Genomic DNA, 24193 nt, shown 5'->3' on the forward strand with positions numbered 1-24193 from the left:
AGCTATGGCTAATACTGTGCCCAAGTTTTCCAGCCGGAATTATTTTTACTTTGCTCTGGAATTACTACCGTACAGTATTGTGATGCAATTTACCCACAAACATGATTCACTGCAAAAGTGAAAATAGGCAACTGTCACAGAATAAGTTTTTATTTGGTACCTAAGGAAATGCAATTTCCAAAAAAACAGAACAACCCTGACATCAAAACACTGTAGATTTAGTATTAATCTAGAGGAATATGTGCCCAAGAGAGTGAGGTTCCATGTGGTGCTGTGATGAATTTAAGCGTTTGGTTCCATCTCATTTGTTCTGCCACTTTTTTTTCCTCATTGCAGATGACTATCCTATACAGCACTTGATCACAGAATGGCAGAGCTCTTTAGATCAGGAGGAAACAGAACTGCCAGATTCTGGTTTTACTCGGTGCTTCTTTCCATTTAAGACTGACTATAATCTCCACTGAAGTCCACTCCAGACGTCAGAAGCGCACCCGTACCTTCCACGAATAGTTTGTTAATACCTTGTTCTTCTTCCTCACGATGCAGGTGTATGTACCCTCGTTGATCGCGTTAGCCACAATGCTAATGTGGTCGTCCTTCAGAGAGATGTAGCCAGGGTGAGAGAATTCCAGCAACTCACCATCTTTGTACCAGCTAGAAGATCAGAATGTTAGCGGTTATTATGATTAACCTAACCTAAGGGTAAGCAAAGGAAAATTCAGAAGTACAGTATTGTCCAAAAGTCAGAGACCATTCATGGATTTAATCTGTCAAAACGGCAATCAACTTATTCATTTTTCAGCCTCAGGAGAAAAGCAGAAAACATATTTAACAGACAATTACAAAAGTCTCAACAACTAAATATAAAATCACATTTTTCAGTATTTAGTGTATCCACCATTTGCCTTTTACAGCTTCCATTCTTTCCAAGAGACTTGCATTCAGTTTTTCAAAAAAAAATAAAGAAAAAAAAAGCGTAGTCTTAAAAGTTGGTTGCATTTTCTATTGTACTGAGAACGAAAGCCACTGGTGTTTGGTTTACAGTTTTTTTTTTTCTTTTTATTTCTTTTCTCAGTAACAGGTGCTTGACAGCTACGTGTCATTTTAGACCCATAGTATTAAGTTGTCTTTGTAAAGTAGATGGATAAACTTTTTATGAGATGGCAAAAGATTTGGTGGTCTGCCAGCCCCCCCCCCCACTGATTTTCCTCTTCCTTATGCAAGCAGATTGTCTTTAATCTCCTCAGCAGTATCTCCTGGAAAATGAATAAACTTGCACGTAATGGTAGTTTTTGACTGGAAAAAAGGGTTGTCTCTGTCTTTTGCACAGTATAGTATATAATTTATTATAGTAATATACATTAACAAAGCTCTCATGGAGGCTTATAGCAAGTAATTTCATTACAGGTTACAAAATAAAGTACTGGAGTACTACCACACTACTGTTGTACTCAGTGATGAGGATAAAGAAAAGTAACTCACTACACTTTGCCTTGCTTCGCAGCAATTTTCTTTCCACAGCGGAAGGTGAGTTTCTTTCCCTCAGCAACAAGCTTGTGTTTGGTCCGTGGCGGCGTTGGAGTTGGGGCGACGGTGGGAAAAGGGAATGCTGTTTGGGCATCATGACAAAGTCATTACTTGGCAATGATATGCACTAATGTAACATCTGCAATATGCATATATAAAGCTCTTTATGAAAGTCACCTTTAAGTTCTGGTCCTAGACTAAATTCCTGTTTTCACTATGCTTTACCTCCTCAGTTACTAAAGGAAAAGCAAAACTGGGCTTGGAAGAGCAACATTGATGTTAAGTTCATTAATGTCATTTACGCTACATCCTGATTGTGAATTGTCACATTATCCATGCAGTTGCCTCCTCCTATGCTAAAGGACCATTTGTACTCTGCACCTCTACACCAAAGTTGCTTTTCTTGCATCTGAAGCCTGTAAAGCAAACTCTGAGATTTCAGTGGCTTGCATTAACGCAAGAAACCTTCCCCCCCCGGGACCTAACTGCACCCTGTCTGCAATGAGAACCAGATTAGGAGCTGCATCCTCTAACTTCCCTGAGCAAACCAAATCCCACCACTTCGATGGAAAAGCCGTCTGCATTGGGGAGTCTCGAGGAGGAGACGTTTCCTGTTGTGTTCTTCCAGGACACGGGGCTGGCTCAAAATGTTTGGATTCCTGAGCTGAGAGCCTCGCTGAGATCCCTCAGCTAATCCGATGTACTCCAGTAACCAGACTTGAGACTTCACCAAGTACTTTATAGCTTAATGATTGAGGCCTGATGCCTCATACTGATCTCAGAGTAGTTTTTTTTCCTCTTCTAAAATGCTTAGTGGTTCCTGGAATATTTTGGTTTACACCAGTGTTATGTCTATCACTTCATTGTGTCATTCACTTTATTGTGCTGGAATTTCCCATTCAAGCTAGTTAACGTCTGTGCACATTGCTGAAAATTTGTGCAAATATGAGTGCATGTACAGAATTTAGGGCCAGACTATGAATGTGGCTTACTGACACCTTAAATCTGATGTGAATGTTCATGTAAATCACACTGTAATGATAGAAATCATTTTACATTTTAAAAAGGTGTTATTTGCAATGGCTGTTTCAATTAATATTCCCCGTTACAGAATTCAAGGAGATTTTCCAGTTTATTTCAGTGGTTGAGATGTACACGTTGAGTGGTTTGATGTGAAATGTTACACTGTAGACAAACGTCTTCACTCTGTCTTTATAGTGGTGGGATTTCATATGCAATGTAAAATAGTGGTAGCGGTTCTTGCTAAGACAATGTTATTAATTAAGCAGGCTATAATTCAAATGGCAACTCTTGCACTCTTTCAAATAGTGATTTTGATAGAAAAATGATGAATCTTGTCAGCTCTATTAGCTGCACATCTTTATTTCAATCAGGAAAAAAAATGTTTTTGGGTATTATTCTGCTCATCAGAATAATAGTGCTCATCATGAATGTATTAAAAAAAAATACCTTTAGGCCAAAACATTATCTCAAAGACATCATACAGCAATGTATCAGTTGTCAGGTAATGTATCTGAGACTATTAATATGTACATAAAAATTCTGTGACAAGCTCTTCAGACATCTGGTTCTGAACAATTCGTACTTTCAAGTTTCTCTAGAATGGCGCATTTCACATCAAACCACTCTGAATGACTCTCTTTATATCTTAATCATTTAATAATGTAGAAATTTTGAAAAATGGGTGGAATTTCCATTTTAGTACAATAAATTTCAAAATCTAAATGACTGAGTACAATGCCAAAGCTTTGGAAAGGGAAGCTGTTCCAAGCAAAAAAGACGTGTATTGGCAGAGTGGACAAAATAAATCAGAAGCTCCTGCTAATTAGTATGGGAAGATTAAACAGTGGATAAAAGTGAAACACACCTCTTATGTGAAACAAGTGTCCCATTTTTAATGGTGATATAACTGAAGATGATCTTAAAAGAAAACTTTAATAGTGTACAGAAACACTTTTTTGTCTGTACTAATGAAAAATGTTTCCAGATGTATTTGGTGGCAGGGCAGGACGAAACAAAACACACTGCTAAAATGACTGTTGATCCAAGGCAAAGTGGAAAGTTTTGCACTCGCCAAGTCGATTTCCTAATTTATATCTAATGAAGTGTGTATTTTGCTTTCTGAAAAGGAAACTGGCCCCCCTAAACACAAACTGAAAATGGTTTTTCAACCAAGACAGTGCCATTTTTCCAAAAATATAAACTAAACATGCCTAGAAACACTCCCAGAAGGTGTTTTGCCCTGATCTATTACCTCATCTTCATCTTTTAGTGATTGGGCATAATCTTTTTACTTCACTGGCCAAATGCCTTTGATGGACACCTGCAATTAGAATGCTTTGGTTTATGGATTCGTAACAGCTTAATCTTTAATAATCTGCATTGCTCTGTTTCGATGCATGTTGGTGATATCGGAATTACATTGGTTTTGGACAGGTGTGCACATTTGACCAATACTTCAAACCAGTATTTGATGATGTATTTATTGTACTCTTGAGGAGCAGAATGTTTAGGTGACGCTGGGGTACTGTGCTAATATATCTGAATTTTATTTCTAAACTGCTCTCGTAACCCTACAGAAAGAATTGTTTCATTTCTTCATAATGCTAATCCAGGCGGATTTAGTACTATTTTTTTCACATTCTATAAATGTTTCGATATACATCCATATCAGTAGATATGTGCATAAAAATGATCAGATATCTGCATAAGTCCCGTTTGTCCCATTGCCACTCTAAAGTGTTTTATTCTACACTGCTGCCCTGTTTGCTATTACAACACTGCTTGACTATAGCACACCTTATATTGCTTATTTATACACTAACACTGGTGTACATTCACACTTCCACGCAGTGTTTAATATTAAACGCTACTCTAGCTTACTGAGATTTGAAGAATATTTCAACTTACATCTCATTCAAATCTCTGAACGTTACAGGACTGTCAACACTGAATTTTTATGTGGGGTATGTTTAGTATTTTTTTTTCAGGCTGTTCACTTTAAATAGTAACATGAGTTTGGATGTCTGCATATTCTCTCATCCCTAGATTGTGTTTTGTATTGATAGTATATGCAAGATTGGGTGATGCTCATTTCTACCGTGTTATACTTGGAAAAACTGGGCCATTAACTTTCTGACATAAAGGCTGTTACTCAAAAGGCTGTCATGAATATTGGAGTTCAACACTAGTGTTTAACTTTGTGGTGGATGGTTGAAATGTATAAAATAGTTTGACAAATTATTTGTTTCACAGAAACTAAAAATCAGTTTTGCTCAGTCTTTAATAAGAAACTATTCTAGTGTTTCCTAAACCTGGTCCAACTCGTGACTCAACTCATCAGCTAATTTACAAGCCCTTTATGAATAAAATGAACTGTCATGAAATGTACTTACAAGAATGAATTATGCTCTTTTATGTGACTGTTTCCCAACACTTACTCTGTGCTTCCAGATATTCTTTCAGTGGTTAAAGCACAGCTATTGTAGCTCAGACAAGTGACAGGGTCTACATGTGTCTGGCTGCGTCAAAGTTTGATTGTTGCTTATAAGGCAATAATGTTACTGGCTGTTATTCCCTTTACTCTCAGCTAAATTACAGAACTTCTATATTTTAATGTCTGTCTACTTCTGTTTCTGAAGAATTGAACCGGCACCAATGGTTGCTCTTACCGTAACAGAAGTCGCAGCTGTAGGGGCAATGCTTCTGCATGAGCTTTCTTTTGCTTTCGCAGTAGCCTTTCCTGGCCCAAGCGGGACAGATAAATAATCTATCCAAACATCCTGGAGGGAGAGAGAAGGAGAGAGGAATTAGGAAGGGAGGGGGAGATGGGCAAGGCAAGAGAGGAGAGAGAGGATATGCAAGAAAGGCCATAGAAATACAGAGAGAATTTAAAAAAGGCTTCAGAGAGTCGCACTGACTTTCTTATAAGCACTTTTTGCCAACATTTTTGTTCTATGTCAAGAAATTCCTGCAATCATGGCCCATGTCCTACATTTTCCCATATTTTACTTGTTTACCCTGAGGTCCAATTATAACGTTTATGAGGTTTTATGTATCAAAAACAGTCATAATTCATTTTACATGACTATTTCCCTGCCTCTATCCCTGACCATTGAACAGGCTGGTTTTTGTGACTGTGCCTGACATATATGTAAAAATGATTGTCTGCCCTGTATTGTGCCTCATTCATTAAGCAGTTTGGGCTTAAATGCTGACTTCAGCTTGAATGGGTGGAGTCAAACTGCTGTAGGCTGAACAGGCAGTTATATGTAAACGTGCTGGTTCTCATGACATCTCAAAAACTGTATGGTCTGGATATGTTTTGAAACTTTAATAATGTTTCCATGCTACATCAAACTCTTTTTATTTCAAATCAGTTTTCCATTGTAACTACTGTTCAAATCAGTGCACAGTTCTCAGCTTTTTTCTATGTTCCATAAAGTTAATATTATTAATGTATTTACGTTTTACAAGCTGTAAAGTTGACCAGCATGTTCAGACATTTTGTTTGTTCTGCTCGTAGGTTACCCACCGTATAGTCGATGTAGACCCCAGACATCGTCCTGTGTTATGAGTTTGCGCCCTGTCAGCGTAGCGTTGAGATGCATTATGGCCGTAGGATTCTGGGAGTGCATCAGACCCAACACATGACCAATTTCATGAGCTGCTACATGTACCAGGTCAGTCAGCCATACTCCTGTTCAGAGAACAATCACACAGTCACATAACAGTCATGTAATTTTGGGAAAAAAATAGATTGCTAGACCCTCTAGCCAGGGTCTTTCAGACCTAGCTCTTGCATATCTAACATTTCAAACAGGAGTCTGCATAGAATGTGTAATCTGGCCTTTTCATTGCCTTTTAAAATATTAGAGGTGTACATATTTTCAGGTTTGATACAGTTTTTGATTTCTGAGGTCAAGGCTCAATTTAATTTACAATATTTTGTATGTTAAAAATGTTGATTCTGCAGAGCTCTAATTCTGTAGTACACAAAGAGGTTTGGATCGGATAAAAAAAATGCTTAAACTTTGTCGATACCTGCTATGCCATCCCTCTAAAAAAAATTGCAAACCTTCTATTACACGACACCACAAAACAGACTCATACATTTGACTGTAGATGTGCTATAAGCTTTCAATATAACCTGTCCTCCACCACTATACTCTGATAAGACACACCCAGATGCCTGGTTTTGATCACTGGCTCTGGTTTCCATTACTTAATACTAAGTATTAACTGCTTGATTTAGTAGCCTCATAGCTCCAGCAAAAAGAAGCAAAGTTCTGACACCAAGTCAAATTAGTGACCAATCTTCAGACCAGTCCATCTTGAACTGCGAACGACAGGGGAGAGTGAAGCACAATGCGGGGTATAATGTCACATGGAAATTTGCAAGCAAGCAGAGCATGCTTTTGGTCATCTTCTCGTATTCCCAAAGCATCACCATCTGTGAAGCTGGACAGCAGTCTAACTCACCATGAAAAAAAAGAACAGTTTTTGTACCAAAAGGGTCTTTTTTTTAATTTCTGAATTGTGTTGTCACAAAATTCTCACTCATATTTTATTCACCTTCTTGGTGGCTGTAATACAGCACCATTTTGAAACATATAAACTATGCACAGTGAGAGCTAGCCAGACTAAAGTACAGCTTCCACACTTGAGGTTACTTTTAATGCTGTGTTACAACTAAGCCTCCCCAAAGTTCTTCTCCTCCCTTATAAATTCAACAAAGTCAATTTCCTGGAAGTTTTTTTATGCACAGATTCATCAAAAACATACTACAGATGTCATACTGTGCTGATATTTGTATATTGTAGAACTGTTGATGAATGAGGCCCATTGTTTGTGATTTCATTTCTACCCGAGATTTGTATGTAGTTTGTGTAAGAATTACTAATCTTGCTCAAATATTTTTTTAAATTATTGCGCAAAAATCAATGTGTTAGATTTATTCCACTCTCTCCCCTACTCACAATCTTTACATCTAATTCTCCAACATCTCTTTTTCCTTTCCTACAAGCTTGCCCTGGTAGCCAAACAGTTTACCAGGAAAATTCTGGTGAAATTTAAGTACTGGTTTTGTCGTGTAATGTTGGCGTAATCACTATACATTTCATCACTGAGAAACAGAGACAGAAATAATGAAAAGTAAGCAGTCTTTTTGCAATAAAGGCATGTGTACACTTTCTGGATGCTTCAAAAGTACTAGCCTTTCTTCCAGCTGAAGCGCATATTCCCCAAAATCCAGTATTCATCATCGTCAAAGTGGATTTCTCCAGTCGGGGGGAAGAAGGCGTGGGCCAGTTCGCCGGTGATGCCGTCGAAACAGTGATGCAGGTAGGACTGCAGACAGTCTGTATGGTTTACAGGGTAGAAGCCTGCCAAAGCAGAACACTGAGTCATATTCAGCTTTCCAACATAGACGACTGACTCAAGATCGGCAGGACACGTTCTCCAAAAGCTGTAAATGGCCCTTAAGAGCATAAATTTGAGGAGTCAACTCCACAAATTTATGCTGGAACCAACACTGAATGTCTCCCTGAGGTGCACATACATGGGGATTGACTGTAATTTCTTTGACACCGGTCGCTGACATAGACTCTGACAAGAATTTCCAAACCCCCTGAGGATGCACTTTTTGACTTTGACCCAGAACATCCCGAACCTTGCCAAAGTTCCATAAACTCCACTGCAGCTCGCCATTTATGTGTCACGTTTTGTTTGTATTAGATTCTGCTCATTAGATTTTATTTTAGTTTCGATCTCTTTGCAGGTTACTGGCACAGTAGTGACCTGGGATTTATTTTATAGTTTTGGATTCACCTCGTCTGAACTAATCATGCCACGTGCATAAAAGGAAAACTGAGTCACAAATTGCTTGTTTATGACCTGCACTTTAACCCAATATAAACATGCTGAGCTGACACACAACTGGTATTTCTATATCTGTGGGTACTGGTACAGAAAATGCACAATTAATGTTTAGACATGTGGTATAAACATATATAAGCAGATGTTGTTTAAGTAAACAGAATGATGTTAGTTTGTACACTTAGTGTAAATAGCATGATTTTACTGTTTACACTTTGTGTTCACAGTAACATCATACTGATACACAATTAATCATAATTATATGCTATTTTACACAATGTGGTCCAAACATCAGAGACCACTGGTGAAAATGCCTCTGTTTTGCATTACTTTCTAATTTTTAATACATAAGTTTTTCATTACGAATGATATTAACACCATAACAACTTGAGAAAAAGATTTAAATGTTTACATGAATTTCAGAATTTGTTAGTATGTGGTATGTCCCTCTTGCTTTAATTACAGTGTGGATTCAAGGTGGCATGGACTCTACAAGTGTGTGCAAAAGCCTCTGAAGAGTAGATCAAATATTATATATGTCAAATATATTCCAAATTTATTTCTTTTTAACTTTGCTTTAGAAATTTTTAAGGTTCTAAAATGCTGTTGATTAAAAAAAATACCAGATTTTCAGTGTAGTCTCAGACTTTTGGACTCCACTGTATAACTTAGTGATACTGGCTCAGCCGTTTTAGCCTATATTTCAGCAATAACATTATTCTGTTTTGTTTCCAAAGCTGTAGTTCAGGTCATTCTAACCAACAACGTTCTCTCTTTTTACTATCCCCATTTAATATGTTCCAAGTTGTTACTGCCGATGCTTACAACTGCATTTGCTTATATCTGTATGTGTACATGGTATGTACATTTGTAAAAACATATCCAAATGACTGTTAAAAATACATTGTACATGTAATTGCAACAACTTAAGTATTTCTGAAGGGGTAATTATTTTTTTGGTTTAAGACAATAATAATGGACAGTACATATTCATTTAGGAACATGAGAAGTGCACAACATACTTTCTTGACTTAAACTCTCTTGAATTACTTGAATTAAAATTTTAAAAAGCCTAAACTGCCAAATTGTAATGCCAAAGCAGTAACAAAGCATTAACAGACAACAGTTGGTACTGTGCTGAGTTGGTACTCAAATTGGCCTCTACATCTTGAAAGTGTAATGAAAAAAATGTTGCGAAGTTGAGATATATGTGCTGTGTTGCCAGTTCATTCAGATAATGTAAAATAAATTATTATGAAATCCTTTAATTTATCAGGCACATGCACAGATGGAAGGCCTGGAAGGCTCCTGACCTTTTGCCCTTACACTGTACAAGTTCCCACTTGATCAAAATGTATAGTAATTGTGTTTAATATGGCCATTATTCAAGATTCATTTCAGCAGCAATAAAGCTTGAAATATATTAAATATTATTATTTGAAATAATGACTTATTTTCTCAAAATATTCTGATTATTTCATAGTATATTTCATAAATAATGAGTTCATATCTCGTAATATTGACTTACTAAGTAGAAATAACTTGCCAAAAGAAGTTTAAAAAACAGGGATTATGCCAGGCTCTGTGGAGGATATCAAGCTACAACTGAACAGTGCATAGTAAATAGATAGTATATTGGGTAAGTAAAATAATTACATCAAAGTAATGGCTTAATATCTAAATTACTTATGTGAAAATAATATTTTAATATCTCACATTAATTACTTATTTTGTCAAAGTAATTACTTATTTTATCTATTCACTTACTATGTTGAAATAACTTGCCAAAACAAATTTTACTATTGTAAAAAACAGGGTTTATGCCAGAGTCTGAGGAGGAAATACAATTACAACTCAACAGTTCATAGTAATTAAATAATATATTGGGCAACAATAATAATAATAATATTAAGTTTTGTAGGCTGGCAATAAAGGTTCAAATCCCTGCTCAGTCGGTAATGCTAATATTTTAGGCTACATTGGTGAAAAACTCACTATGTGTGCTTTTCCTATATTAGTGTTTGCAACATGCTGTAAATTAGGTTTAATTCATATTTCCCTTGAGCCCTTGCTCTCCAAAATGTCTGTGAACGGACCTGTTAATCAAGGATATAAAATTTCAACGATCGATAACTTGGAGAAAGTCTCTGGAAAATAGTGATTCAATCTTTTAATCAATACCACATTTGTGTTTGTAAGTAGAAGAGTAGATACTTTATTCTAATTTGAATTTGACACATTTGGCACGTTTTTGTCATTGACATTGACATAAGTGGCTAAAAGAGTGCAGATTTGAACCTGTCAATACAAAATATAAATAACATTTTAACGTACTTGATTATGTAAACATAATTACATTTAAATAGTACAGTAGTAATAATCTTATCAGGGTTAATAGGGAATACATTTCCTAACAAATCACACAACTGCAAAGACATGACCCCAAAAAGGGTCAACATACACGACTCAGTCATTCAAGTGATTTGCTGCCATTTCAGATAAATGGAACCAGTTACAGTCTGCTCAACTGTGGTCTGTTGAAATTGTTTCCAGACATAATATGTTCACTAACAATGGCTACACTCAATGCCAGACACTTAAGTGGACATTCTGCGGGCCAGACTTACAATGTGCTATTCTGACAGTGATGTTGGCTTTGTGCTCGTACCGATTTTGATGTCGGCATCCTGATCAGCAGGCACCTCTCTGAAGCCGAAAGGCGACACGTCGCTCCACATAGCGAAAGCTTTGGCGATGCCCCTGCGTGTGTCACTGGCATTCATTAGGTTCCTTGGGAATGACAGCAGTCTACAGAAACACAGCGGGAACTGTCAACAGAAGTGTCCCTCTACAGGCTTCCAAACCGCACATTAAAGGAACAGTTTGGTTTTCTCCAAGGCTAATGTAGCTAAAAAGTAATGGAAGCTTACTACTACTAGGTAGCATTGTTCAAACTGCACACTTAAAAATCACACACATACCTCAAACCACATTGAGCTGTAATCTCATAAAGACTTCAGTACGTGGTTCCATACTGCTATATGGAAGCCCAGAGGAGAAAAACAACCCCTTTGTTTCTGGCAGCAGTATGTCAAAATATCAACTCAGTATCTTGAAATAATGACTTATTAAGTCAATATTTTGAAAAAAAAATCTGAAAGTAATGACAAAGTTTCATAATAATGACATGTTGAAGTAATGGCTTAGTAAATAGTTATTATGAGATACTATGTCATAAAAATAATGTAGTTTCTAAAAGTTTGACTTACTATGTCAAAATAATTACTTACTTTCTTAAATATTGACTATGTCAAAATCATTAGTTATGTAATAAAATATTGACTTAATATGTTGAGATGACTTATTGACTTCATGATTTTCTTCTCAAAATTTCAACTATGTTGAAATTAAGTATGTCAAAATAATGACTTAGTATCTCATACTAAGAACTGTCCCAAAACAAAGTTTTACTTTTTTGAAATTTAGTAACCCATTATGTCTTCAGAGTATTTCAAAATCATTAAAAATCATTATTTTGAGATAATAAGTCAATATTCCAAGAGAAATAGTCATAATTTTGAGGTATTAATATTTTGAATGAATGAGTAATTACTTTGGGATTCTGAGTCAATATTTTGACTTATTCTGAGATATTAGTCAATATTTCGAGAAAATAATTCATTATTTGAAGATACTAAGTCAAAATTTTTATATTCTGCTGCCAGAAACGGGATTTTTTTCCTCTACCTGACGGAATTGGGCTTGTATACTGTTGTCCATAAAGATGAACAAAACAATGGACAAAATTCAGGCTACAAAATGTCGACTACTATTGTTTTTTGGCTATACAGCAAATTTTTGTCCGATTTTACAGATAACAGTATGTCACAGAGTCTAAAACACTCTGGAAAATGGAGTTTTTCTGCCACATTGTTCCATTAACAATATAAATCATGTTCTGAGTAGCAAAATAGTTAGATATGCCAATACAAGGGTCCGTGGTACATTAACACCACAACTAAAAATGAGAAAATCATCTGTAATTTTCTGTCTGACAGAGACAAAGAAGGCCTTTGTGCTTGGCAAGAATGTCTTGGCAAGAGGGAAAAAAATTTGGATGTTCACAATATGATTTAATGTGTGGAGAAAAAAGCATGCTTTAAAAACCCAGTTCCTACTTGTAGGTTAGCTTGAATTTGTCCCATTTCAGCTTCTCCGGGGTCAGGGTGTAGCGTTTGTTCCTGGAAAGGTGAAGCACGTGGGAGCGGGCATCTTTACGAATCCCAATGATCAAAACACCAGAAATGTGAGCTTCTTCCTTGGACAAAAAAATCTCAGATTAGCCAAATGACCAAAATCTGTGTGCTGGGTTTGCTCCAGAACGCATGATGGCTCTTCCCCTCAGGCATCTTTAAGGTCTGCACTTCTCTAATAGCCTAAATGGTTTGTTAAACCAGAAAAAACATCTTGAATGAATAAGTCAAATAAACAAGCCTCAATCCTAAATGTGCAAAGAAAGGCCTGCGAGACAGAGCCTTTGTTTCAAAGGGTTGCATAACCGGTGCTATTGTGTGACGTCTGTCTGTTAGCCTGAACCCTGCTTTATAGCCAGAGTTGACAAGAAGTCTGAAAACTCTATGAGGATCTATGAGTATAGGAGTGAGGAATATTTTGAAAGGGTCTTCAGCCTGGGAGCCATGTGAAAGCATTGACCGTTGGAAACAGCAAGTACTGTCTGCGTTTTTTAAATCTGTATTTTTATCAGTGTAGCTCATTGGAACAAGAAGAGAAATTCTCTTAAAAGTGTGGATCGTAAACTTTCAATTGATACCACATTTGTTTTTGTTAGTCGAAGAGGAGATGTTTTATTGTGCACTGACTTTGATGATGAAGTTGTGCAAACAGTCTTGCTTTGCCATGTGTGTGTTCTACATTTCTGCCACGTTTTCTGTCATTTCGTAACATCAAAACAAAAACAGAAAAAACTGTGCACATGCAGACTTGAACCTATCAATACAGACTCAAGTGTGAATGTAATTAATTATGCCATTATTATGTAACTGCAGTCATATGATTACATTTAAATAACCATGTAATGTAAATTAAGTCTAGAAAAAAACTGAAATTTCAAGGGTTAATATCCATAGTAACATCTACAAAATATTCAGCAGGCCTGAGTGTCCCAGTGTGGGGGTTAAGCAAAATAAAGGCAAAAGTGCTTTTCAATGTATAGAGCATTCATATTTTACACATGCACATCCATGAATGCATCTAAAACAATCCTTTATTAAGTTAAATAAGTGTAGGTTACTACTGGTGACAAGTATAAAGACTATGCACATTTAAATTAGCTGTATTGTCAACACTATGTTAAAGAGGAATGCCACTGATTTTTTTACATTTCTGCACAATTAAATAATTAAGAAAGTCATTCAGAGTGGTTTGATGTGATTTGCGCAGTTCTAGAGAAACTTACTGAGTCAAAATTAGAGGTACCATTTTTTTCAGACCGAGTATGAGTACATTTTTGTAGTAGTCGCCGAAACCAAGTCCGATACCATAATGAATTACCTACTTAGAATTAAGTAGTTGTTACCTTCATTAAAATCATTAAAATCTAGCTGATTTTAAATGACATGCATTAGCTGGCTATGTTATATTAGTTGCCTTGAATTGAATAGGGTTGCAGTGAAGAAGAGTCCTTGGGTTTTGTTTCACATGCAGCTGTAAGTATGTTTCATAGTTTTGATCCTATTCTCCTTACCTGTCTTTTTGAACAACAATCTCTGTAACACAGTGACAGCAAGAGGCTAAAGCATCCGAGGAGCTCACATGTGGAGTCTTAAGTCTTGGCTGATTGAGCTGTAGGTGAATCTCCTCTAAAACCAGACATACACTGTGCGATTTCAGAAATCTTGTTCTTTAGTGACTCACACTGTATGTTTGAATAGACCATCATGTACAAACAACAGCTACCATTTATATGCTCACGCTGCACGAAAAAATCTGGTTCAACTGACATGTTATGTGAAACGCAGCCTCTACAGACACCTCTGTCTATGATAAATGTCCAATAAAGATGTTTCATTCAAAATAATACGCTGCGCACCAAGTACTGAGCAAACACAGCAAAAACTGAGCTACAGCAGTTCAGCAAACCACACTGTGCACTGAAATATACACAGTCGGACCATATAGTCTCTCCACAGCCTATTTTAGTTTGTAAAAATCACCATATTAATGTTAATACCTTGGAATTCTATTGTCAGACAGAGTAAATTGGGCATATAAAGACTTTGGTAGCAAATGTTGACTTTTCTCGCCTCCGTTTTGCTAGCCTACATGTCTCCGCCCCCACTATTGCAAGTGGTCATGATTGTGTGTTTTAAAACAGTGAATTCCCTGCAGGACTTTGTGTTTGACCTCCACGAGGTCAGCAACCCTTCTGTATGTGAGCAGACCTTCATTTACTGCCAGCTTGTTTTATTTGTTCATTAGTGCAGCAGCATACATTAACTGGGCTTACGTCACATGGTATCGGGTGGTACTGGATATTAGTATCCATGCATTTTTAGGAGGTTGAGTACAAGTAGACAAGCAGAGTACTGGGCTGATACCCGATACCAATATTAATATCAATGCATCCATACCTGGAATTGTCATCTTTTTTTCACATTTACCACTAATTTACCATCAAGAACATTACATATAAAAACCCAGAAGACATGTGTAGGTTCACTGGTGGTTTTGAATAGTAAATAAAATGGCTATATTTGAATTGTAGACACTGTGACCCCTGGTTCCTATGACCACCACTGTAAAGAATTCGTAAGTTTCTCTATAAAGCCCCATTTTACAACAAACCATGCTGAATGACTTTATTTATGATTAAATTATGTAGAAATTCTATCGCCAACTCATTCAAACCCGTTTATCATCCATCGTCTAATTAGGGTAACCACACACATTCAGTCTCATAAAAAATACAAGTATCTCCCTTTTTTTCCATTTTTATTTGTCCTACATCATTTGAGCACAGCAGCTGTCCTTTATATTGTGTGAACATTTTAATGATTAATGGACCAACAGAAATGCAAAATTTCTTGGAATTAAATCTCTTTACATTGACTTACATTAAAAGTAAAGAACGTTTTTGCCTTCTCCTGCAAAGTTGCCATTTTGGAGACACTTTTTTGGACAGCGACGATATATATAAACAGCATTATGTCAACTATATGTTTAACTATTTGTACTTAGACTGCACAACATTACAACACCATCAATGAGCCAACCCATTTCCCTTCAATTACATTTACATGTACAACACGGTTGCACTGACAGCATGAAGCACAAGCTCTGGGAAGGAACTGATTAAAACTATACAGATATTACTCTGTTTTTCCCTTACAAGAACGTCAACCAAACAAACTGGACCACTGAAGCTCTTCTGTCTTGTAGTCCTGCTACAACCACAATTTCTGTAATGAAAGATATTCATAATGGATGATACTACAATTGAAACATTCACTGCAGAGAGAATTACAGCCTGGAAATATGCAACTAAGCTCTGCAGTCAGGCTGCAGGCTTGAAACAGTGTTCTACACATGTAGCTTATGTAACAAGCTGAGGATGACAGTCAAAAAATTTGGGTGGCCTTGTCATTCGGTGAGTTAGTGAACTTGACTTCTCTGGAACAAGCAGGCAGGGAAATAAAAATTCTTGGTCGCACTGTGCCATTGGAACCGTCCCCACCAAATAAACATGTACACGCGCGCACATGCAGACATTTTTAAGCAGTGAACACATGCTATTAAAGATATGCTATTAAAAGGCAAATTAGCTTACTCATTTGGTAAGACTTTACTCAGCGGAGAACATCTCTGTGCAAATGTCCTGCACAGAACTGATACCCATCAGGACTGTGTAGTAGAATGAATTTAATACAAAAAAAGGCTTTAAGACTTTAAATCCTAACTAAATAAATAATTAAATCACTCAAAAATTATTTGTGCTTTCTGAAAGTTACTGTTCTTCACTAAACTATACTAAGCTCATAAAAATAAATGACGATGTGAACTGAAAGCTGCACTACGTAAGATGTTTTCATTAAAATTAAAAGACAGAGCATATCTGAGACAGGAGACAAAAAGGCAGTGTCTACTTGCACTAACACGGCTTAGTAAAGCATGTGACTATAGCACACCAAAACGCTTATTTTTGCTCCCATTTTATATTTTCCATGAACAAAAATGAGGCAGCATTGGGAGTTCAAGAGAGAATGCAGTTTTCCATTCACTACGCAATAAATATTAAATGTAAAACAGTCTAAAAGTAAGGAAAAACCAGTCTTCTAGTAGACTAGTTGCTAGTGCAGAGGTTCCCATACTTTTTGTAACTCGTAGCTCACTCAACCAACCACAAATACTTCCGCAGCCTAGAAGATTTATCTCATTACCGACTAGATCATTTAAAGTGCAAACAAGTATAATACAATAATCAATGTTGCTTGATTTTATAATTTAACGCAACATAATAAAAAAATAACAGTTTCTAATTCACCTAATGAGATAGCTGATGTTGTTTGGCAGCTACCAAGCGCCTGATGACATGCTGAAGAAATACAGATTCAAGAGGTTTAGATGTCTATTTGTTTAGCCTCCAACTGTTTAGCTTTAAAGCTTTATTTAAAAAGTCCTCTAAGCATTCAGCGCAGAGCAGTAGTTACTCATTTTCTGTTCTCGGACAAGTGCAGCCTCAAGGCCTTCACGCACATGATTTGTTCATGCAGTATTTTCTGACGACAGTAAATTATTTGGATATAATTATGTAACTGATAATACACTGCACACCATGCGTGATTTTTCAAATAGCGAAAATGCAATTATTTTATTCGCACGGTTTGATATTTGTGAACTTTTGCTGGTAGAAGGATTTATTTATCCTCTATTTTCTCACAGATGGTGTTCGCATCTCCAAAATGAGCTCAAATGGGGCTCAAACTGAGTTACAAACATCAAGCTGTGGGTGAAGGCTCTCATAAAGTTCCAGTTCCTAAATGAGGTGGTGAAACTCCCTTCCCAATGTCATAATTTTCCGTTTTTTGTGAGGAGCAAAGGAAATCTGTGTCAGTTAAAGACATTCTGCCTGTTTGTTTTTGCCGCAGCTCAACAAGACTCGTTGTATTTTTCTTCATTTTGGCTTATTCTCTGTTTTCTCAGTCGATGCGGTGAGATACGGTGGCTGTTTCACTTGTAGGTGGTCTGGCCTCAGGATCTTACTTTCTGAGAGACCCTGTGTGCAACTATTTATCCATGATGTAAAAATTTCATACGAACAAAAAGAGAAACGTTTTACTTTGCACGGACATAGCTAAGACTAACAAATGAGACCTAATTATGTTCTATTTTTGCAAATAATTAGTCATATTTAAAATAACCCTTGGTTACATGTGTACACTTTTTTGAAAGTCACTGGTGTAGTGGATAACACCACCACCCTGAACGTTTGAGACTCGAAATGAGCTCAAGTATAGCTTTGACAGAAAAAAGCAGCAATTTTTTTATTGCTGAAATATAGGCACTATTGCTGAATCAGTATTAAGAAATAGTATAAAATAGCATTTAATTATGTAAATATAAATAGCATCATGTTACTATGAACACTAAGTATAAATAGTAAAATCATGCTATTTACACTAAGTGTACAAACCAATATCATTCTATTTACACACACACACACACACACACACACACTTTCTACACTGCTTATCCTGGTGCTGGAGCCCATCCCAACAGTCACTGGGCGTAAGGCAGGATACACCCTGGACAGACTGCCAGTCCATCGCAGGGCTCATTCTACTTACACTTAGTGTGAATAGCATCTGCCAGAAAAGATAATGCTAAAATATGGTGTGCACATGCTGCTGCGAGTCATCCTATAAAGGCTGAAATAATAATTTCAAAGATTTCGCTGGTGTTTTCTGGACCACATCACACGTTTTTACCTATTAACGTCACACACACAGGCTCAAAAAGAAGGTTCAGCTCAATGTTTAGATCTCAAACGCAAAATCAACATTACACTTATAAAACTATGACGACAACAGTAGAAAATTCACTCACATCCTCGGAAGACAAATCCTTCTCCGAGCTTTGACTTAATTCTCTTTAAACACTCTTTCAACGTGCTCGCAATCATCAGATTCAGGGAAAGGGGCTCAAGCATCACCAATGTTACAAAATGTTTTTCCCACGTTGCATGCAATTACACATTCACACCAGAGAGCTCTTCAAATCCCCAAATGCCCGAAATGTACATAGTGTAGGTTTAAAAATGTTAAAATTTCCACCCGCCAGGTCTCCCTCTATCACACAGTGTTACCATGCTGGGAAGGTGAATGCCAGCACATGCTTCCCTCAAGACACATGAAAAAACACATTTTCAAACTGCCACTAACGCAACATCATTAAACAGCTCAACACGCCTAACTAGCCAATTTTGTTGTCTCAGCTAAGAGACACTGGCTAGCATCACACTGCGTGATGAGGAGAGACAGGACCCTTCTACCCACCCAGAGAGTCCAATTATGCTCTCTTGAACTCCCAGCCACAGATGGCTCTGGCACACAGGGATCAAACTCATGGTCTCCCAGTTTTAGGGCCAATGCTTAGTCAGTTGCCCTCCTCAAGCGCCCAGTTTGGTAGTTTTTAAAGAAAGTATTGGATCCATATCAATGCTTTCAGTATCAGTATTGGTGTCAGAAAAGAAAAAGTGGTATCATGCCGTCTCTAGCACTTAAGCTACCGCTGCAGTAACCCAACACTGAACCGCAGTCTCCAGTATTGGAACACACACATGCACGCTTTACAGAGTGCCAGGAAGTGTCTGGGTTAAAAGTTTACAGACTTGGCATGGACTTCAGGCTCCTCCACGATGTTTTATAAAGAACTTACGTTCTTTGAGCTAAATATCTGCTTCAGCCGATAACGGAAATAATCTCTGTACGTGGCGCAATGAGCTTTGATTAACCTTTTTTAATGCTAATCCTCTGGTCAAGAGTGGCCAGAGATCCACACTGGGCTCCGGCCAAAGTTTGAGATGACCCGTCTGGATTTCCCGTAAAAGCTGATAACGGCGGTTTATGAAGAGAGAGAGAGAAGAGAGATGGCGGAGGCCTTTTTTTGGGGGGCCAGCGAGGCAGAGGAGACATTCCTGAGTCGAAACAGTCCCAGAACAGGCCATGTAGTCTGGCTTCATATCAAATGCTTTTGCAGGCTTGTTGTTCTAAGCTGCACTCTTGGCAGACGCCTTCTCTTTTTTCCTGAGGAAAATAAATGGAAAATGGGAGTAAAAAGAAATGGTGTTTGAAGTCCGAGGCAAGCGCGGCACTGTCGAACCCTCAAAACGATGACAGGGTTTGCTTTTGGGGAACGACTTGGAGCGCAGCTTGATCGCACAAAGAGTAGAGACGGACTTGGTGCTCTTTCATTGCTAATGTACACGGTATCATTCAGGCCAGTCCTAAACTGTCTGGCAGGGCCGTTTACACGAGGGCTGTGCTGAGGAGCCACTTACATAAGCTTTGATGTCAGATCAATGCATATAATCATATGACGCATTGCATGGCTGCGCTCTTTGTAAAAAGTGTTCCTGACGGGTCTGTGGAGTTTCTGGATACAAATATTTAAATATAAAAAACCCCTTTGCCTCCAAAATGATTCTGCAAGACTCAACCGGAGGTACTTTGTTTGAAGATTCTTGCCAACAAAGTCATTTAAGCAATTACTCATGCTGACGTGGCGTTCAAGTCCTCTCACATTAGTAACCTTTAGATCACAGGTTAAGCACCTAATCCCCAAGCCGACATCATGGTATGACATAAACCAATGGCGAACCATGACTGTTAGATCTAGGCCTTCAGTTTGGGCCATAAATATCCAAACTCAGTCAAAAAAACACCTCTGTGATAATGCACATTTTTGCTAGTGCCCCTATGAGATTCTAATAGTATTTTAGCACTAAGTTAACAGCAATTTGCATGAACATTTTTCTAACATCTGACTGAAAAGCACTGCCACTCAGCGACATATTTAGGATTTCCAGAAGGCCTAAAGTAATGTTTTTTACTCACAAAACTGGTCCCACCTTGTGTAAATTAAAATGCCATTCAAACGTACTGCAAATTTTATGTGAATTTCCAATAAGCTGGTAAAATAAAATGTAAATTAATAAGTTTCCATCAGCTACTGTTTTGTGCAAATTCCTGAAGATGTTGTGACACGCTTACACCATTCAGCGCGAGACAAGTCTCAGTCAAGGTGTGTGCCGTATGTGGCGGAGGAGTCCTCAGCAGAACAGTTTTGACAACCTTTTGTCAACTGTACGTGGCTGTAGCTCTAACAGTCCCGAACAGGCAGTGGCCCATTTAATGAGGGCTGAGGTCACTGTCCCACTTCGCTGTTGCCAACCGAACCCCCGCGAAGGCCATCAGGGCAAACAGTTCTCAGAGGATGTAGTGCCAAACATTTGAATTTCGTTCAGCACTTCATCTCCATCGCACTTCTCTTTTATTGATAGCCAACTATTTCACCTCATTCATGTCTATAAACTTCTTTTTCGCTATTTAGCCGTTTATTTTTTTACATTTCTGGCTCTTACATGTAGTTTTTTATGTCCCTTTTTTAAAAAACTGCATAAAAGAGGTAGATAGAAAACCCTTTACTGTCAGTTCCTTATGATACTGGTAGTTAATCTAATGTTCAGCTCTTGAAGGCCTAACCATTGGGAGAGCTAGCTTGGCTGTATATAGCTAGATATCACAAGGAAAAAATCCTGACTAGACAATTCTGTTGGATGTTTCAAGAACTGAACCCTTTGTTTCCAACCAAAACAAATTAAGAGTATTACTACAATGCTTGAACACAATAAATCAAACAAGCAGGATGATTCTGTTAAATAAAAATGAACTAAAAGTTACACAAATATCATTAGGACTTCTCTGAATGCCTAGAAGGTCTTCAAGGTTCGCCTCTGACATTAAGACTCTAAATCTTGTGTTAGGGATAAGAGGACCCTTTAGGACTCATAGCTCCGATCAAAACGTCTACAAAACTGATCTACCCAGCAATAGAAAGGGTTTTCTAATATACACAACCTAAAGAACTCCAAAAAGTTTGACCATTGGTTTTATGTAAGGCTAAAGACGACAGGAGGAACCCAAAGGCCTCGCTGACCAGAAGAAGCATCAAAGTGTACTTGAAACACCAGCATCTGGCAGCCTATGCTCAATTAAATCCAAAAGCGGTGTGGCTGCTTCACAAGGCCTACCACCATAAACCCTGCCAGAAACCACTAACCCCAAACCTGACACTACACTTACCCTGAGTAATGCTTAAGAAACAGTGCTCAAACCTCTGGAAGAGCCTTTCCATGGAGTCCCTCCACACTCCCGCCAACTTAAAGACAAAGGTTTATCTGTGCAAGCATGGATCAACTTTAATATAGCTTTAGTAACTCAGTCTTTAATCAAGGCCTGAATGACTGAGTGATTGCTAGCAATAACACACCTGCTGACAGTATTGCCTTCATGTGTAAACAGTCAGTCATGACAGCAACAGGCAAATTAGACTAATAAGACTTTTTTAGCCCAGGAAAAGGTCAAATACAAACCATCATACACGTCCAACTATTTCATCATCCACAAAAAATATGGAAAAATTGAATTACTATGCAACAGTCACTAATGTAGCATAGGCTAATGTTCCTTGGAAATTCAAGCAGAAAGCAGGAAACTGCATTTAAACTCCACTGTGATGACCTGAAGACATTTCATCATCACAGAAATAAAGAGGTGTGTTTTTTGTCATTCACAAAAGTAATTTAAAGGGACTCTTAGGCCAAAATAGAAACAAATGTAATCTTTAATTAAATCTGTTGTAAACATGCATAGTTTACTACATTGGTATTACAGTTGTCTCTAGTGTGAGGTTTTCTGGTTTGAAGACTAGGAAAACCCTCTCCTGATGATGCATCTTGAAGGTTGCATGACATTTTGAAAAACTACAAGCATTTCAGGGTGGATAGTCGAAGGCAGGCTGTTTTTTTTTTTCATCATCGCTAGCTGGCTAATGCAGCAGATAGCTAACATTAGTTCTTGCAGGCCGAACATCACCTATGTTTATTTGTTTATACATCACTGGCTATGCTAGCAGCAGAAATTCTTTATTGTGGTGAGGGAGATTCTGAATGGCTGTATGGAATATGTGCATAATGCATGCTGGGATTTGTAGTGAGAGTACACTGAAGGACAAAACAACAAATTGGATACAAATTTGTTAATTCTGTCAAACCAATAACATTACATAACATGAAAAATAACATACTGAACGATAGTTTTAAGCTGGAATGTCCCTTTAATGTTATGTCATAACTGCTCATGAAGCCTTCAGAAAGGCTGGAAGTCAGTTAGAAAAGCAAGTCTATTAAACATACATATCGATTCATATTCATGTGTAAAGCGATAAAAACACACAGGCTATTCGCTCTAACGGCATCTCTTACCGTGTATGCGCCAAGTTACATTACAAAAATATACAGGAGTGAAAAGGCGTGAATTTCAACTAGTTGCACGTACATTTTCCATCCAATTGGATGACATAGGTCCAATACGATTACACAAGTGCGATTCGATCACGTAGGTCCAATTGAATAGAGTAAGTAAAAGATGGCAGTTTTTCGTTTCTCATTAAAAACTGAATAAAGTGTAATGTTTTAACTTTTAAAAACACGCTTCAATTAAAATATTTGCTAAATGTTTATGACAATTTTTCTGCAGCTGCGTTTTCCTACTTCTGATGGAAACTCTCCACTCTCCTCCGAACTTCTGAGGTAACGTTAAACTCTCGGTGCTAATGATGCTAATGCAGGAGAAAGCAGTAGAAGCAGCCAAGCAGTCCTTGGCGCTCAAAATAAACAAACATTTCTTTTACGTTTAAAGTGATGAACTCCGTCTGGGGGCGACTAAAGCCCCCTCCATACCTCAGATGTCCACAGAGGGAAGGCTGTGGCTCCGTGCAGCGCCGCTAAGCACACCCCGAGCACGGCCACCAGGGCTAAGCCGCAGTCCTGCTTTCGCTTTGAGCTCGCCATGGCTGGCGACAGGCTCGGCGGAGAAGCGCGGCACTCCTCCGGCGTCTACTCCTCTCCGCTCCGCGGGGTTTCCATCGGGGCTAGAAGAGCGTGCAAGGCTCGGGCGAGAGGACTGAGGTACCTCCGGCTGAGGGGACGAGCCGTCAGTGCTCCACACTGTGAAGCTGTAACCTCCCCCCACACCCCCCCGCCTCTCTCTCTCTCTCTCTCTCTCTCGCTCTCTCTCTCTCTCTTTTTTTCTCTCTCTCTCTCTCTCTCTCTCTCTCTCTCTCTCTCTCTCTCTCACACACACACACACACACACACACACACACACAGTGTCTTTTTTCCTCAGACTCCGGACATGTGCCTTGTTCTAAGCCTATTCCCGATACGTCAAATTAAAAAATATCCAGCACCTATTTTTTGTTCTTAAATTAATTGCTGTGCCATTGTTTTGCGATTCTAAGTCATTATTTTTTTAGTACTATCTCATTATTTTGAGATACTATCTCATTATTTTGCGAGGCTAAGTCATTATTTTGAAATGTTAAGTCATTATATTGAGATATTAGCTGATGAGACAGCATCTCAGAAGAACGCAAACAATTCTCAAAATAATGAGAAAGCATCTAAAATAAT

At 37.9% G+C, this 24193-nt stretch overlaps 1 protein-coding gene across 1 annotated transcript; it reads right to left on the reverse strand.

Moving 5' to 3' along the window:
• Window positions 1–129: 129 nt before the first annotated feature.
• Window positions 130–23732, reverse strand: mmp23ba (matrix metallopeptidase 23ba). The gene is made up of 8 exons (XM_036578927.1): window positions 23462–23732; window positions 12603–12742; window positions 11093–11232; window positions 7764–7931; window positions 6083–6247; window positions 5220–5330; window positions 1483–1609; window positions 130–654 (listed from the first exon to the last, which is right to left on the reverse strand). The coding sequence occupies exons 1-8, from the start codon at window positions 23570–23572 to the stop codon at window positions 480–482; spliced, it is 1137 nt and encodes a 378-aa protein (XP_036434820.1). The 5' UTR covers window positions 23573–23732; the 3' UTR covers window positions 130–479.
• Between the last annotated feature and the right edge of the window lie 461 nt (window positions 23733–24193).

The sequence above is a fragment of the Colossoma macropomum genome, unplaced genomic scaffold (genome assembly GCF_904425465.1).
Source record: "Colossoma macropomum unplaced genomic scaffold, Colossoma_macropomum, whole genome shotgun sequence".
NCBI classification, from domain to species: Eukaryota; Metazoa; Chordata; class Actinopteri; order Characiformes; family Serrasalmidae; genus Colossoma; species Colossoma macropomum.